Source organism: Dipodomys merriami, unplaced genomic scaffold (genome assembly GCF_024711535.1).
Source record: "Dipodomys merriami isolate MVZ:Mamm:240054 unplaced genomic scaffold, mDipMer1.0.p SCAF_497, whole genome shotgun sequence".
NCBI classification, from domain to species: domain Eukaryota; kingdom Metazoa; phylum Chordata; class Mammalia; order Rodentia; family Heteromyidae; genus Dipodomys; species Dipodomys merriami.
The window spans coordinates 637,366-655,489 of record NW_027206065.1 but is presented as its reverse complement, the minus strand read 5'-3'; the positions used below and the strand labels follow the sequence as shown (position 1 = coordinate 655,489).

At 36.7% G+C, this 18,124-nt stretch overlaps 1 protein-coding gene across 2 annotated transcripts in view; it reads left to right on the top strand.

The window, feature by feature from the left end:
• LOC138809400 (protein PALS1) overlaps nt 1-18,049 on the top strand; it is an 85,586-nt gene extending 67,537 nt beyond the window's left edge. For both annotated transcript variants that reach the window (XM_069995924.1, XM_069995922.1), the window contains exons 8-14: nt 5,086-5,269; nt 6,379-6,450; nt 6,989-7,060; nt 10,777-10,944; nt 11,768-11,970; nt 13,218-13,328; nt 14,976-18,049. In XM_069995924.1, the coding sequence (XP_069852025.1) occupies nt 5,086-5,269; nt 6,379-6,450; nt 6,989-7,060; nt 10,777-10,944; nt 11,768-11,970; nt 13,218-13,328; nt 14,976-15,152 (987 nt within the window). In that variant the 3' untranslated portion in view covers nt 15,153-18,049. The remainder of the gene's footprint in view (nt 1-5,085; nt 5,270-6,378; nt 6,451-6,988; nt 7,061-10,776; nt 10,945-11,767; nt 11,971-13,217; nt 13,329-14,975) is intronic.
• Nucleotides 18,050-18,124: the final 75 nt, after the last annotated feature.

Genomic DNA, 18,124 nt, shown 5'->3' with positions numbered 1-18,124 from the left:
CTGATCCTGGGTTTTGAATTTGTCAGGTGTTAAGTGCTGTCCCTGAATTTTCTTTTACTTAAGGCTAGCACTGTAACATTGGAGCCACAGTGACAATTTTTTTTCCAAGCAGTTATTGGAGATAAGATTCACATGGGCTTTCCTGCCTGAGATGGCTTTGAACCCTGATCCTCAGTTCTCAGCCTCCTTAGTAGCAAGGACTATAGGCATGAGCCACCAACACCTGACAAATTTATTGGTTTCATATAAGGAAAAATACAATATCAGGGGACTGGGAATGTGGCTTAATGGTAGAGTGCTTGCCTAGCATGCATGAAGCCCTGGGTTCAATTCCTCAGGACCACATAAACAGAAAAAGCCGGAAGTGGCTCTGTGGCTCAAGTGGTAGAGTGCTAGCCTTGAGCAAAAGAAGCTCAGGGACAGTGCTCAGGTCTTGAGTTCAAGCTCCAGAACTGGCAAAAAAGAAAAAAAGAAGAAAAAACAACAATATAAACATTTCAAGAGCCAGGGTTGACTTAAGTGGTAGATTGCTTGCTCTTAGTTCAAACCCCAGTACTGCCCAAGAAGAAAAATCTTTTTAAAAAAATATGAACCTGTTTAAAATAAAAGTAGGAAATACTTTGGTTTCATGATCTTTCTGATCTTTCCATAATTGAACTTGGTCTTTCACCATAGTTAAAAGTAGGCTTCTTTAAATAAACTCAATATATAAGAAAAGTTGGCTTTTACAAAGTATGTGAAACTTAATTTAGAGTTCATTGCCCTATAATACACATTTACTCAGCGCTGTTAAAAGGTAAACTTTGGCCAGGAGCCAGTGACTCATGCCTATAATCCTAGCTGCTCAGGAGGATGAGATCTGGGTTGTAGTTCAAAGACATCCCAGACAGGAAAGTCTGTAAGACACTCATCTATTAACCACCAAAAAGCCAGAAGTGGGAATGGCTCAAGTGGTAGAGAACTAGCCTTGAGCACAAAAGCTAGGGTATAGTGCCTGTACTTTTAAGTTTCAAGGCCCTGTAATGACACACAATAAAGTTTATTCCTTTAATGTATAAAATAAGTATTATGTTGACACAAAATGAAAGTAATTTAGAACAGATTTTTTAGCATAAAAATGAAATGACTTATTCTTTGGTGATTAACTTCTACCTTTTGTTATTAAGAATGAAAGACTGATTTAATATGAGAACCAAAGAATGTCTGTTGAGGGTTCATAGTGAACAGTTTTAAGAAATAAGTAGAGGGAGCTGGGAAGGTGGCTCAGTGGTAGAGTGCTTGCCTTGCAAGCATGAGGCCCTGGGTTCGATTCCTCAGCACCACATAAATAGGAAAAGCCGGAAGTGGGCACTGTGCTCAAGTGGTAGAGCGCTAGACTTGAGCTGAAGAGCTGAGGGACAGGGCCCAGGCCCAGAGTTCAGACCCCACAACCGGAAAAAAAAAAAAAAAAAAAAGAAAGAACTAGAAAAGAAAATAGCTTTAAGAAGAGCAGGAGAAAAAAAAAAATACTAGGATTACCCAAAGTTGTTCTTAAAAAAAAAGAACAGGAGAAAAATAGTGTCAGGTTGTATTTTTTAAAATACAGCAGTTGAGGGCTTTAGGTATAGCTCAAGTAGTAGAATACCTATCTAAAACACAGCATTTGAATAACAATCTTTTGAAAATATGAAGCAATAAGCAATGCTTTTTTCTTCCTTTTTTTTTTTCCCTATCAAAACTGAATCAGTCTTTTGCAAAGTTTTAAGTCAAACCTAACTGGCTTAAAATGAACTTGTAGTATAAATGCTCTCTCAGTAAAGTTGTTTGCAAAGGCAATAATGATATAAATAATAATTTTGACTGGCACATGCATAATATCTTTGTGCATGTACATAATATCTATTAGTGGTCTGTAGAAATTAAAGTCAACCTAGCTAAGTAGAGTGATTTACAACTTTATTTTTAGCTACCCAGGAGTCAGAGATCAGGAGGATTATGGTTTGAGGACAGCCTAGGTAAAACTTAATAATACCTCATCTCATCCAATATCTGGGTATGGTGGTACCTGACAGTCTACACAGAAAGCATAAATGTGAGGATAGCAATCTAGGCTAGTGTGGTGAGCAAAAACATGAGATCTTAGCCCTCACAATAAAGCAACAAAGGCTGGGAATGTGATTAAAGTGGTAGATTACCTGCCTAGCAAGTGCAACACCCATAACCACCAATTAATAAATAAATAGTAAAATAACTGAATCAAGCTCTTTATTGTACAGGTCATTATTTGACAAAAGCAGCAAAGTTATCTTTCTGAGATTTTTGTGGTGACAGAATTTAATATAGATATACAAACATATATAAATACATATGTAATAGGCATTATCTAAAGCTCCAATAGAATCACGTGCTAAAATACAGTGCCATGTATGACAAGAACAAGCTTATCAGGAGTACTTTGTAAGTTTCTTATGTATCATACATTGGAAACTGTGGCTGCCCTTTCAGTATCAAGACAGAAGTCTAGCACTTTGGTAGTTGACTTCCTGGATAACTGACACACTTGTCCTAGGAAAAATACACAGTTTCTGAAACTATGTTTTCTGTTTTCCATCCTGCACAGAGCCTTCAAAAGGACTGGGTTTCCCAAACTAAAGTGCAAGCTATCCTAAAACTATATTAATCTATTGTGTAATTGAAATAAGGATAGTCTGGATTTGTTTTAGCTGAAAAGAAACTTTTTCATCTAGTGTAATGCTTTAATAAGACAGAACATTGAAGGAGGATCACAGTACTTATTAGTGGTAGAATATACTAAAATTTTTTGATATATTTTTGTATAGATTATATCATATATATCTTGAATGATCATAAATATTAGCAATTGGGATGGGAAGGTGGCTCAGTGGTAGAGCGCTTGCCTTGCATACTTGAGGCCCTGGATTCGATTCCTCAGCACCACATAAGCAGAAAAAAAGCCGGAAGTGGTGCTGTGGCTAAAGTGATAGAGTGCTAGCCTTGAGCTGAAGAGCTGAGGGACAGTGCCCAGGCCCAGAGTTCAGGCCCCACGACCAGACACCCCCCAAAATAAATAAATAAATAAATAAATAAATAAATAAATAAATATTAGCAATTATAATTACCAGGCAACTACAAAGAAGTAAGGAAAAGTTAAGGACTACTGTAGTAAACTCTTTATTTTATTATGAGAGGAATAAGATTAATTTTAATCTTAATTTCTTTCTCATTTGGAAGTTCTGTAATTTTGTAACAGTAAGATTTTTATGACTAAATATTTTATCAGAAAACACATGGGATATTAGATTATCCATCGTTACCATGAACTGTAAGTTCATATGGATTTTGAAAGCCAGTTACTCTCTGAGCTCTTCCCCTCTTAGGTGGGTCAAAAAAATTGTGAAGTTCAACTGGCTGTTCCTTACTAAAGCAGAGATAAAACTGCTTATTCTTATTAAGGCTTTTTCTTCTCACTAACCACTTTATTTTGGTCTTATTATCCTCAGCTTCCTCTCACATATTTAGTAATCTAAGATGGCACTAGGCTCTTCCATTTGTGACTTTGCCTAAAGAATCAGATAAACTAAGAATATTAAGTTTAAAGAAGAAATTAGGTGGGCTGGAGATAAGAGGTCAGTGGTAGAGCATAGCCTAGCATATAGTGTAGCTTTGTAATAGAATGCTTGCAGAAATAAGCTATATTTCTAAAGTGATTTCTGAGACAGACCACTATTACTTCTATAATATATATATGCAATTATGGTAAAGATAAAAAACTTAAGAAGGCTAGGAAGATGGCTCAGTGGTAGAGTGCCTGCCTTGCATGTATGAGGCCCTGGGTTCAATTCCTCAACACCACATAAGCAGAAAAAGCCAGAATGGTGCTGTGGCTCAAGTGGTAAAATGCTAACCTTGAGCTGAAGAGCTGAGGGACAGTGCATAGGCCCAGAGTTCAGGCCCCACGACTGACCAAAAAAAAAAAAAGACTTAAGCCAGATAACATTTGAATAGAAACTGGACTCAGAATTTTTAAATTCTTAAGCTATTGATTTATTGCTTGGCCTGTTGAACCTAAACTTGGAATTGAGTTTATATGGGGCAGAAACACTCATTTTATGTAGTACTGGATTTCATTACATAAAGGCAGCTTCCTTACAGACTTTTGAAATCCCACTTGTCCAACTTCAATAAATTTAGAAATTAAAGAGGATATTAATTTCTTTGTATCATCTTAGAAGAATTCTTTGCTATATTTTATGGGAGCATATTGTAAGAAATTACATAGGAAGGAAGTGGCGCTGTAGCTCAAGTGGTAGAGCGCTCGCCTTGAGCTGAAGAGCTGAGGGACAGGGCCCGGGCCCAGGCCCAGAGTTCAAGCCCCATGACCGACCAAAAAAAAATAAAAATAAATAGAAATTACATAGGAAATAACATATTTCTGTAAAGTTCTAAATAGTATGGCTTATACTTATTCACATGCAAAAAACATAGTTAGAAAAAATTACATTAACTACTAATATTTCAGAGAAAACATACTTAATGTATAAATGGGAATGGATAATGTCCGGTTATAAGAATTATAGCAGTTTAGGGCAGGCTTGTTTCATGAACATTTAGGAAAAAAGCATCAAGGAAAATTAAGGCACAGTCACACTGAGAGTGGGGTCATAACAACCTCACAGAAACAGGCAAGCACCTGCTTACATGAGAGATGTATGGTTTTAAGTCTATACTTTCTGGTGCAGTGGTTTTGAAATTGCATACATTATTGTGGTGTCACTGGTTTTTTTCAAGTCAGATAGTTCCTATTATATTTCTTCTGTTTCTCAAGTCTTCGAGGCAACTCTGCAACTTGTTAACTGCTTGTCGAGCTTGCTACATTAACAGTGACACAGTCTGGACATGCTTGTGTGCTTGCAATCAACAGTGAAGACAATAGATGACCACCAAATACTGTTTTTTAACCAAAAATCCAACTTTCAACTCATATCTTTTTACTGATGAAAAAATTATGACATTTGTATTTATGCAAAATATTTTGTGTTGCCATTATCCTTGTGTTTATTTTTTTTTATTCTTCTTATGTTTTAGATCCATGTAAAGGCTCATTTTGACTATGACCCATCAGATGACCCTTATGTGCCATGTCGAGAGTTAGGCCTATCTTTTCAAAAAGGAGATATCCTTCATGTGATCAGTCAAGAAGATCCAAACTGGTGGCAAGCCTATAGGGAGGGAGATGAAGATAATCAGCCTCTAGCTGGGCTTGTTCCAGGTAAAAATAATATAGTAGAATGTACATAGTATTAATAGAACATTTAAGGGGGTAGGGATCTAGGACAATGCTAATACATGTACTTAGCATTTACAAGGTCTTGGGATCAATCCTTAGTCCCAATTTTTTTTCTTTAATTTTAAGGTAGAGATCTGAAGATGAAGGTCAGCACTTGAAAGCCTCCTATATTAGAATCTTGATCCTGCAAAGAAAGTCAGGTTTTCCACTTATTTGTGTTATCAGAAACTTAAAAGGTCATTAACACATATACATGCATATAAAACAAAAAGAGGGAAGCAAACAATAAAGGGAATAGATGCAAAGAATGTGTTGAGTGGCAACTGAGAATCAAAATATAATGAATGCCCACATTTTGCTTTAATTAGTAAATAGTATTTTAGGGGTAAAGTTAATGCCTAGAGATGATATGTTTGATTTGAGATAATTTTAAGTAACTGGGACCATTCTCCAATGCGATATATAACTTTCAACATATTCTATACTCAGTGAAACTTTTTAAAAAGTTGCTGGACATTGGTGACTCACACCTGTAATCCTAGGTACTCAGGAGGAGGTTGGTGTTTGAAGCTATCCTGATCAGAAATCCATAAGAGTCTTATCCCCAGTTAGCTATCAAAAGGTCAGAAGTTGAACTGTAGCTCAAGTAGTAGAGTGCTAGCCTTGAGCAAAAAAGCTCAGGGACAGTAGGCCCTGAGGTCAAGCCTCAGAATGGGCACCAAAAAAAAAAAAGTTGAACTATATATTTTCTAGTGTTGATTTATTATTTATCTTTTTATAATAGATGATACAGAGTTCTGGGCTGGAGGTATTTGCTTAGCAAGCATGAGGCCCTGAGTCTAATCTCCATTACCATCACACATACACATACACACACACACACATACATATACACACACACACACAAGATAGTTAATAGTAAATAAGATTAAACAGGGTTGAAACTTAATACATTGGAAACTTTAGAACATTTGGAGACTTTCATAGAAAAGCAACTATATATAAAGAATTACATAGTTTTTCCTTTTGATTCAAAAGTATTTTTATCCTTTTTCTTAAATATTTTACCCCCATTTTTTTCTGTTATTAAGGGAAAAGCTTTCAGCAGCAAAGAGAAGCCATGAAGCAAACCATAGAAGAAGATAAGGAGCCAGAAAAATCAGGTTAGACCCATATTTAACATTAAGAGGTTTCTTGAGTTTTCACTTGGAGCCATGTTAAATTTGCATGCCAAAATACTAGGTGTATTCATAGAGTGATATAAGAGGTTAAAATATTACCTTTATCATCTGAAGGTGGTAAAGAAAAATTTTAATATTAAAGGGTATTTATAATTGATGAAAAATAAATGCTGAAAAATAGTTCTATGAACAATATAAGTTGTTAATAAATTTAAATTGGTAATTTGAATTCTACAGTTTGAAATACTTAGTTTTAGCCAGGCATTGGTGGCTCATACTTGTAATCCTAGCTACTCAGGAGGCTGAGATCTGAGGATCACAGTTCAAAGCCAGCCCAGGCAGGAAAGTCTGGAAGTAGTGCTGTGGCTCAAGTGGTAGAACACTTGCCTTAAACTGAAGAGCGCAGGGACACGCCCAAGCCCAGAGTTCAAGCCCCATAACCAACCAAAAAAAAAGAAATATGTAGTTTTGCTCAAGGGAAAAAATACAACATTTATAGTTATTTTTGATTACTCAACAGGAAAACTGTGGTGTGCAAAGAAGAATAAAAAGAAGAGGAAAAAAGTTTTATATAATGCCAATAAAAATGATGGTAAGTTTTCATGTATAGCTGGAGTTATATCTGAAAGCTGTCTGAAGGTCTAAATGTGATTCTAAGTAGAAACTAAACTAGTGTTTTCAGGGAGTTTGTTTGTGTTTTTATTCTTTATTTAAATCTACTCGTAATTCAACATATACTTCAGAAAGTAATTAGCTAGAAATTACTTTCTTTTGGACTCCTGTGAAGTGAAAAGTGAATAGTTCATTTACTGTGGCAAACTCATCCCACAGAGCCTAGCACTTGTTGTCTGAATCAAGCACACAAAAATGTTTTTGTTTGATCTTGATTTATTGTTAATATTAAAAGATTTTAAGGTAAGTCCTGGTAACATTGAGTTTATATTCTAAAATGACAACCATCTGCTGATCTGATGGCTGCTGTCCCTATTTTTGGAATCTGTGTGTAGTTGGAAAGTCTGTTACTTCCAGTTTTTTTATAAACCCAACCAGATTTTCCAATTTCATTACGTGTGTGTGTGTGTCTGTGTGTGTGTATGTCTGTGTCTGTGTGTCTGTGTCTGTGTGTCTGTGTCTGTGTCTGTGTCTCCACACTAGTATGGAACTTGAACTCAGGGCCTCAAGTTCTTGCTTAGCTTTTTCACTCAAGGCTGTCACTTGAGCCACACCATCTTACCACTTTTTGCTGATTAATTGGAGACAAAAGTTTTCCAAATTTGTCACTCTGGGCTGACTTGAAACTACTGTCCTCAGATCTCAGCCTTCTACTAATAGGTATGAACTATCGGTGCCTAGCTTCATTACCTTTCTTGATTGGTCTTCATGGGCACTTGAATTTGCTAACCATGCTTTGGTTCATAATAGTAGAAATAAGCCAACTAATAGATCAGAGACATTTTTTCTTTTATAATTTCTAAGACATCTCAAGAATATAAAATATTTGCAAACAGTATAAATTTAATGAAGAGTAAGTGTTTATTATTGAAGTATTCTATACCATGCTAACTCTGAAATTCAATCAGTTTTAATCATGCTTTTTCTGAAACTAAGATCTTTTAATGGTAATTGATAGATTATATAATCAAGATTTATTGAATTTTTAGTGTACCCTCTGAAAATTTTATTTAATTGGTCTTTTTTGTTATTTTTATCTTTTTTGTCAGTCGTGGGGCTTGAGTGCTGGGCCTACGTGCTGTCGTTCAACTCTTCAGCTCAAGGCTAGTGCTTTACCACTTGAGCCACAGCACCACTTCTGGCCTTTTCTGTTTATGAGGTACTGAGGAATCAAACCCAGGGCCTCATGCATGCAAGGCAAGCACTCTACCACTGAGCCACCTTCCCAGCCCCTTAATGATTTTTTAAATTATTTTTAAGTAGATGTACAAAGGAGTTGCCATTTAACAAAACAGTTTATCAACCCAGTGTACCCTTTTTAATGAATTTTTATTGTTATTGTAAAGTTGGTTACAGAGTGGTTACAGTTATATAAAAATAAAGAGTACATTTCTTTTTCAACAATGTTACCCTTTCCCTTGCTCTCTCCCAGTTTTTCCCTCCCGCCCCCACCCACAAGTTGTGTAGTTCATTTTCACCACAGTGTCTAGTGTCCACTATTTCTGTGTTCTCCCTGGCCTTCCCAAAGTCATATAAACAACAAAAGAAAAAGAAGACAAAAACAGCAACAAAGGGAAAATAAACCTCTTGTTTCCATTTCAGTAAATATTTTATGTAATCAGAAACACAGTTACTGCACCTTTGTGTTCCTCTCCTAAGTCCTCTGAAACAGACTACATACAGTTTACTGATTCTTAAAGTTACTACACTATAGAAAACTTGGCCCAGTATAACTTGTATTTTTAAGTATTTTAATTATAAAAATTTTACTGTATACCTGTCAACATGGACACAATCACACTATAAAAGTAAATGTGGCTGGGCCCCAATGGCTCATGCCTGTTATCCTAGCTATCCAGGCTGAGATCTGAGGATCTTGGTTCAAAGCCAGCCCAGGCAGGACAGTCCATGAGACTCTTACTCCAATAAACCACTAGAAAACTGGAAGTGGTGCTGTGGCTCAAATGGTAGAGCACTAGCCTTGAGCTGAACAGCTGAGGGACAGCCCATAAGCCCAGAGTTCAAGCCCCACCAGTGACTCAAAAAAAAAAGAAAACTTGGCAAATCTAAAGCCTACAGAATTAAACTAATAAGTCTGAAAATCAAAATGTTATATGTTATAGAGATCTCAGTATAGAGAAAGTAGAAAATTATTGCTATTCATAATGGTGTCATCATTATTATTTTTAGCAACTATCCTTTATAATACTTGCTGTCCTCCATGGCTTCAGTTTCCATAGTAAATATCTTAAATTCAGCTCTAAGGTAATCTGCTTAAATTCTTCTAGCCAACAAAGAAACTAGAAATCAAACAAATGTTTGAACTCTTACTCTGTGTCAGACTTTGTCCTGAGCACTGGCAACATGGAACTTATGTCTGACAGCGTCTGACTGTATAACTGATGACCCTTCTCAGTCAGTTAAAATAATAATAGTGATAACTAGCTGCCTCCTGTGTTCTTACTGCTTGACAGCTCTAGTTTTATCTGGATTATGGGCTTTAGAAATGTTACTCCACCCATCCGTCATACTTCATCTTGAGTCATGACTGTGTTAGCATCCTAAAATAAAACAAATATAAATGCAGAAAGGGTGGACAGCACAAGTATGACTTGTCTTCAAGTTATACAATTATAAAAAAAAGTACTCCAGTACTCTGATAACACTAATTGCAGCTAGTATATGCAAATGTTTGTTCATACCTGCTAATCTGCTAGCCCATCCATATCCAATCCTTAAAACAATCTTCTTATATAGAATCTTTACAAAGGTTACAGTTATTCTCATAAATTAATCTCTGGACCATCACCCTCTTAGTATTTACGGCAAACTATTTTATGTGAGAATCAATATGAAGCAAGATAAATAGTACAAAATTTCTAGGAGGATTATATTGTTTTCTGATTCATTTTCATGGTACTCTGGTAATGATACAATGCCATAAGAAAATGCTCGTGTTTAATACTACTCATTTATAATCAGGAACTGTGACTCCCACCTATAGTTCTAGCTGAGTAGTATTAAACACGAGCATTTTCTTATGGCATTGTATCATTACCAGGGTACCATGAAAGTGAATCAGAAAACAATATAATCCTCCTAGAAATTTTGTACCATTTATTTTTTCCATCTCAATCAGTAAAAGATGAGTGTGGTAATGTATATTTGTGTGCATACGTGTATGTAAAACCCATACATGACATGTCTATCATGATGCAAAAAGCTAAGCATTTTAATGACAATAAACCTTTTCCAATCTATGGGGAATGTCTAGAGGTCTATGAGTATTTCTCTCTCTCTCTCTCTCTCTCTCTCTCTCTCTCTCTCTCTCTCTGTGTGTGTGTGTGTGTGTGCGCGCGCGCGCGCGCGCGCGTGCGCGCCAGTCCTAGGGTTTGAAATCAAGGCCAGAGCACTGTCTCTGAAAGGCTAGCACTCTTACCACTTGAGCCACAGAACCACTTCTGGCTTTTTTGATGCATAATTGGAAATGAGTCTGGCTTTAAACTGCAGTCCTCAGATCTTAGGCTCCTAAGTAGTTAGTATTACAGGCATGAGTCACTGGTGCTCAGCAGCATTTATATCTTTTTGACATAGCAATAATTCTGTCTGAAGGGATTAAATTTTTCTTTCTCAAAGATTATGACAATGAGGAGATCTTAACTTACGAGGAAATGTCACTTTATCATCAACCAGCAAATAGGAAAAGACCTATCATTTTGATTGGTCCACAGAATTGTGGACAGAATGAATTGCGTCAGAGGCTCATGAACAAAGAAAAGGACCGCTTTGCATCTGCAGTTCCTCGTAAGTGTGTGCTTTTGAATTTACCATCTCAGAACCTAAATGGGGAAATTTTTCTCATTTTATTGAAAAATAATGAAACTTTGAAACAGTGTTACTAATATAAAAGAACTTTTTTAGCCAAATATTTTGACAATTTTTTGCTAAAGAGCTTTTGAAACAAATTTTTCTTACCAGTGTTTTAGTTCTAGTTTTAATGAGTTTTAGTTTTTGCCCCTTATAATTCCCTATTCCATGGGAGATTAGCTGGTACTTTAAATTGATGCTGAAGACAGAAATTTAGACCTAATCTCTTTCCTAATTTTATAGAACATAACTTTAGGAAAAGATGAATAGCAATGTGTTAAATGCAAGATGAAGTAATTTAAAGCATGAGCATTAAAAGGATTAAAGTAATTAACTTAAATTACAAGTCTTTTTTTTTTGGCCTGTCCTTGGCCTTGAACTGGGCCTACGTACTGTCCCTAAGCTCCTTTCGCTCAAGGCTCAGAGTCTACCACCTGAGCTACCACTCTAGCACCTAGCACCACTTGGGTCTTTTTCATTGATTAATTGAAGCTAAGAGTCTCACAAACTTTCCTGCCTGGGCTGACTTTGATCCACAGTCCTTAGATCTCCACCTCCTGAGTAGGTAGCATTACAGTCATGAGCCACCAATGCCCAGCTAATAGACATTTTTTTTTAATGACTCACTCTAGAAATAACAACAGTGTTAAATGCATAGGCCCTTAACACTTCCTCAGCTCATTATTTTATAATCTGTGCTTGAAAAGTTCTTATTAAATGAATTATCACCCCTTACCCACTCTGATTTTCTTTACCTTAGATACAACTCGGAGTAGGCGCGACCATGAAGTAGCTGGTAGAGATTACCACTTTGTTTCACGGCAAGCATTCGAGGCAGATATAGCAGCTGGAAAGTTCATTGAGCATGGTGAATTTGAGAAAAACTTGTATGGAACCAGCATAGATTCTGTACGGCAAGTGATCAACTCTGGCAAAATATGTCTTTTAAGTCTTCGTACACAGGTACAAATTTTTATTTTACAGGGTATGATCTGCAATATAATACAATGAAAACTGTTATGGTTCAAGAATGGCAGGAACATAATTAAATTCTCATACAGTTGTCCCAGTGTAACCTCAAATAGGCTGGACCATGGTGGTTCATGCCTGTAATCCTAACTACTTAGGAGGCTGAGATTGGCAGAATCACAGTGCAAGGCCAGCTCAGATAGAAAAGGTCACAAGATCCTTTCCTAATGAAGAGCTGTACACGGTGGTACATACTATATCCTAACTGTGACAGGAAACCTGAAATAGGTGGATTATGGCCTAGACAGACACAAACCCAGGTAAAGATCAGGAGGATCAGTGCTTCAGATCCATTTTGACAAAAATTTGAAAGATAACATTAAAAGCAACCAGTCAAAAGTTGTATGTGGTGGTAAATGCCTGCCATCCTAGTGATGAAAGAAGTAAAGTAGGAGGATAAGGGTCCAAACCAAACAGGCATAAACAAAAGAACCTATTTGAAAAATAATTAAAGCAAAATAAAAGATAAGTTGTGTAATAGAGTACCTGCCTAGCAAAGGCAAGCCTCTGAATTCAAACCCTAGTATCATACACACACATGTACAAAGGCTAACATAATGTATATTATTTATTTATTGCCAGTCCTGGGGTTTGAACCTCAGGGTCTGGATGCTGTACCTGAGCATCTTTTGCCCAGGGCTAGCACTCTACTACTTGAGCCACAGCTCCATTTCTGGCTTTTTTGGTAATTTATTGGAAATAAGTCATGGATTTTCCTGACCGGGCTGTCTTTGAACCATGATCTTCAGATCTCAGCCTCCTGAGTAGTTAGAATTACAGGCGTGAGCCACCAGTGCCTAGCTAGAACATATATAACATATTCCTACACTGAATGATATAATCTTAAGCATTTGAAGACACTTGTGGATAATGGTTTAAACATTGTATCATTGTACCAGGCACCAGTGTGGCTCACACCTGACTATTCAGAAGGCTATCTGAGGACTGCAGTTCAAAGCCAGTCCAGACAGGAAAGTCCATGAGTCTCCAATCAAACTACCCCCCAAAATGGCTCAAATGGTAGAGTACTAGAAGCTTAGTAATGGTGCCCAGGCCCTTAGTTCAAGCCCTAGGACTGGCAAAAAAAAAAAAAAAAAATTACCCATTTTATTATGTTTATTACTGAGAAGTAATTTAATGATGAAAATTATTTTTAAAGTACTACTATCTTTTCTTTACAGTCTTTGAAGACCCTCCGGAATTCAGATTTGAAACCATACATTATCTTTATTGCACCACCTTCACAAGAAAGACTTCGAGCATTATTGGCCAAAGAGGGCAAGAATCCAAAGGTGAACTTATATTATTGTACTGTTCTGTTGAAGATAGTGCTTAAAAGCTACATCATCTTTGGTTTTCGAATTGACTATTCTTTCTCTGTCACTTGCCAGAATTTGCCATAGTTTCCATTAGTTAGGCTATGACAGCTTTCAGAGGGCTGCTCTTGTTCCCAAATGTTCTGTGCTGTTAATACCAAATATGTGATAATCTCTAGCCTTCCTTAAAATTGATCTTCACCTAGGCCTGTGACATTTCCAGGCAATGATTTAACTACCCTCCCTTCACCACCACTTCAGTCCCTACGTTCTTAGCAAATCCTTAGACTACCCAATTTTCTCTTTAAATATTCTACATTTTCAATGTGGTAGAGTGCCTTTTTTTTAAAATTTAAACTTTGTTTCTTCCATTTTGGTCTTCTCATGATTTTTTAAAATTGTAGAATCTATATTGGATATGGTTAAGATAGTCCATGTTATACTAAATATTACTAAGAAAGATCACTGATAATATAGTGATTTTCCATTGGAATGATATGTGTGTACAGATGTGTATGTGTGTGTACATATGTGCACAGTACTAGAGCTTGAACTCAGGGCCTAGGCAATATACCTTAGCATTTTTCACTCAAAGCTAGCACTCTACCACTTGAGCTACAACTCCACTTCTGGCTTTTTTGCTGGCTAATTGGAGATAAGAGTCTCACAGACTGTTTAGGCTGGCTTCAAGTCACAATCTTCAGATATGCTTTATTAAGCCAGACATGATTGAGCATTGCTGCCCCAACTACTCAGGAAGCTGAGATAGGAGGATTGAGGGTTCTAGACCAACCTTGGCTAATCTAGTGAGATCCTGTCTCAAAAAAGTTCTTTACATATTGAAAACAGCAAACGAAATTTAAGGTCTTGGGCTGCATATTATCACACAAGTATAGAACATTTTCTTAGAAAAAACATAACCTATTATATTAACCCTTTTCTATAATGTGTATTCTCCCTAACTTTGCACTCTTTGTCAAGGTACTTTGACTCATTACATCAACCAGAAAGGCTGACTCTGTTGTTACATGGTACTTGTCCATAAGGAATTCAAAGTAATAGTCTATGCCCTAGTACCTATAGTCTTGGTGGAATACAACAAAAATATATGAAAATCTAGAGTGATATAAAACAGTGTGTGTTAGCAAGGCCTCAGTGGTTCATGCCTTTAATCCTAGCTACTCAGGAGGCTGAGATCTGAGAATCTCCAGCCCATGCAGGGAAGTCCATGAGACCACCACAAAATCAGAAGTGGAGCTGTGGCTTAAAGTGGTAGAGCACTAGCCTTGAGCAAAAAAGCTCAGGGCCCAGGCTGAGTTCAAGCCCCATGACCGACATAAGATAGATAAAACAGTGTGTGTTAAGTCCCAAATGATTTATAATCTTAAGTCCTGAAGGTGTCAAGGCAAAGGAAAGCACAATGGCCCCAGAAAGGGGTGGAAAGGAACCCCCCTTTTTTTTTTCTTTGTGAGTCATGGGGCTTGAACTCTGGGCCTGGGCAGGAACTCTTCTTGAGGTTCAGTTAGAAATTAAGTGATGGAAGGGCACTCTGGTTGGCCATCCAATTCATTCTGTATTTTGGTAAGGATAGATTCTCTCACATTTTTTATCTTTTCATTGCAGCCTGAAGAATTGAGAGAAATCATTGAGAAGACTAGAGAGATGGAACAGAACAATGGCCACTACTTTGACACAGCAATTGTGAATTCAGATCTTGATAAGGCCTATCAGGAATTGCTTAGGTTAATTAACAAACTTGATACAGAACCTCAGTGGGTGCCATCCACTTGGCTGAGGTGAAGGAAAACATTCTGTAGCATGCATGATTGGACCTGATCTGGAAAAATGCCCAATAGGGAGATGGCTCCATACTTCAGCAAGATTGAGGGTAAGATGGAAGGCAGCAGGATAAGCCGCAGACTTGTTAAAGCCCTTGAGCCTAGAGAGAAAAAGTCCCATTAGGCAATTTGTGTACAACTTTATTCTCTATGTGTGGCTTTTGGGGCTCTTGGTTCATTTGGGAAATTGAAGTGGAAACTTTCAACAAGCATTTCCATTTTATCCTGTTAAAAAACCTTTTGTTTCCACCTACGTAAACTTTTTGGCTTGGTCATCTTTCCATGAAAAATTTGTATATAAATACATAATCTCCACATCTCACAAATATTGACATTATTTAACACTTAAATAACTTCATGAAAACATTTTGGAGGAACAGTGCTTCTGTACACTGAGCAAAACAGTATTTACTTATGAGACTGGTCTAGTCATCAAAAATAATTTCCTAAAAAAAGAATAAGAAAAAGTGTCATTCTGGCTTGGTATTATCTTTTAATTCTGGAAAAGATTCCAATAGAAGCTCCTGGCTTTTTAGTTCTAACTTCTTGGATCAGACTACATACATATTTAGCAGCCCTTAATATAGTTAAAAGTATACAAACATTCTGATCTTTTTAAAGATATAATTTTCTGAATTTTAAAATTGTCACAAGTGATTTGATAGCTTTGCTTCCTGTCTCTGATTACAATAGAATGTATTGACGTTTTTATGAATGGCAGGTGTTCATATAAAGTGTGCTATTAACAAAGTTTCTTGATGATGCAAACTTTTTATTTAAATGGAAGGGGATAGCATATTTGACAGTTTTTGCATTTTTATATGTGAGAACAGTATTAGTCTATGACTGTACTGTGTATGCAAGTAACAAACTGGAATTCTGAATATAGCTGCTATATTGTACACTAGTATTTAATAGATCAATAACTGGTCACTGGTAATAATTGTTCAGCTTTAGAGTTAAATTATGTATGTATTAGGGGAATACTATGCTCTGAGATCAGAAGGAAAGCCTTGATTGAAAGTCATTTGATAATTTTAGGAAAAGAACATTGGAAGAAAACACTATTAAACATGTACAAATAGGTTTTATCTTAATATGGATGCAATAGCTTGCTGAATCATAGAATAAATGTTTAAGCTAATGGGATTTTTGTACTGTCTCAATAGCTGTAGCTTTAAAATTCAGTGTAATTGGCATGGAAAGGTAATTTGTAATCTTTTCAAGCCTCTGCAGATAGCGTGATGTGTGACAAATAACCTCAAATGTGAATGCCTTATTTTTTTAAGATGACTTTAGCAACAGCATTTGGTGTTCCCAAAGCTAAACACTGGAATACTCCGATCACTTAATTTAACACAAACACTTGTTAATAAGTAGTTTGTGTCGTAGGTATGACTTTTTCCTCTTCAACATAATTTTATTTGAACAAATGTAGACAGTTTGAGTTGGCCTTTTTCTTTCTGATTTTGCATGGCCTTTTTAGTTGGCTGGGGAAGTGTGTTTTTTGTTTGTCAGTTATGAGGCTTGAACTCAGCCTGGGCGCTGTCCCTGAGCTCTTCAGCTTAAGGCTAGTGCTCTGCCATTTTGAGCCACAGCACCACTTCAGTTTTCTGGTGGTTATTTGGAGATGAGTCTCACAAGACTTTCCTGCCTACAGTGGCTTTTAACCGCAATCCTCAGATCTCAGCCTCCAGCGTGAGCCACCAGCGCCTGACTGGGGAGTCTGTTTTATATGGAAATATTTTCAAGATATTCCTTAAGAAAGGAACACTCCTGGGTTGATGGAAATAATGCTGTATTCACTGTCTCCTCATGCACTCCAGTCTATAGCAAGAAAAATGTAAAGGTCACATTCATTTTCAGCACTGAAAACCAGGAATATACTTAGCACTTAATCTCAGTTTTCTCTCTTCAGTAATGAAAGATAGTGTAAGGTCAACAATGGGGCATGTGATCTGTGTATTGATTGAAAATACTTTGCCCGGTATAGATGGCACATGCTTATAATCCAAGCACCAGAATGTTGAGGCAAAATTCCAAGTTCAAGGCCAGCCTTGAACAAGACCATCTCAAGAATGAAAGAAAAAGAAAATACTGATAGGTTGAGTGGCTGTTGTGCTGAGAGCAGGGCCATGTACCATCAAGACTCAGATACATGGCTTTCATAGGAAGATTCGGTACCATGGCAGATGTATTTTTAGAAATTCTAAGGTGACAAGATACTTTCAGGGTCAGTGAGGTCCTATAATTTTCTCCTTCCTAGAATGTGTCCTAGAGATATGAATGTATTGATACTCAACATAGTCCTTAAGTCAAGTGAAAACTGAGTTGTGCTGACTTCCTCAAAAGAATGTGGGAAAAGACTTGGTATGCATTTAGTTGTACAGGTACTCTGGCCAGTTCCATTTCCTGTCTCTGTGGATCTGATGTGAAACACAGTATGGGGCAGGTTATAACCACTTGCAGGGATGATACCATGGCTAATGAAATGCTCATGAGAAATCCAAACAAGGAAATACTTCATTTTCTAAATTTTCAGAAGTCAGAACAAATGAAAGGACATTATTAGTATTTAGACTTAACACAGATTCACTTTCTATGAAAATGTAATGTCTGGACTTTTTTTCCTTTCCTTATGGCACCTAAGGAGGATGTATTGATAAGGAATATTTGAATGTAACTTTGTGAATGTGTATGGAAAATATAAACCAGGGATTTAGCCTTAATAAAGGTAACTTTTCTGAAATCTGTTGTTAATCCCCCTTTTTACTCATATCCTATATCTGCACTCTGTTGAGATGTCATACTGCACACTGTATTATAAAATAAAGTGAAATTATGTTTAAAATTTTAAAACCTGAGTACTTCCTCTTGCTGTATCTGCTGCCATTCAGATTTCCACACTGTCCTCTTCTAAGTTTGCCGCAAGCA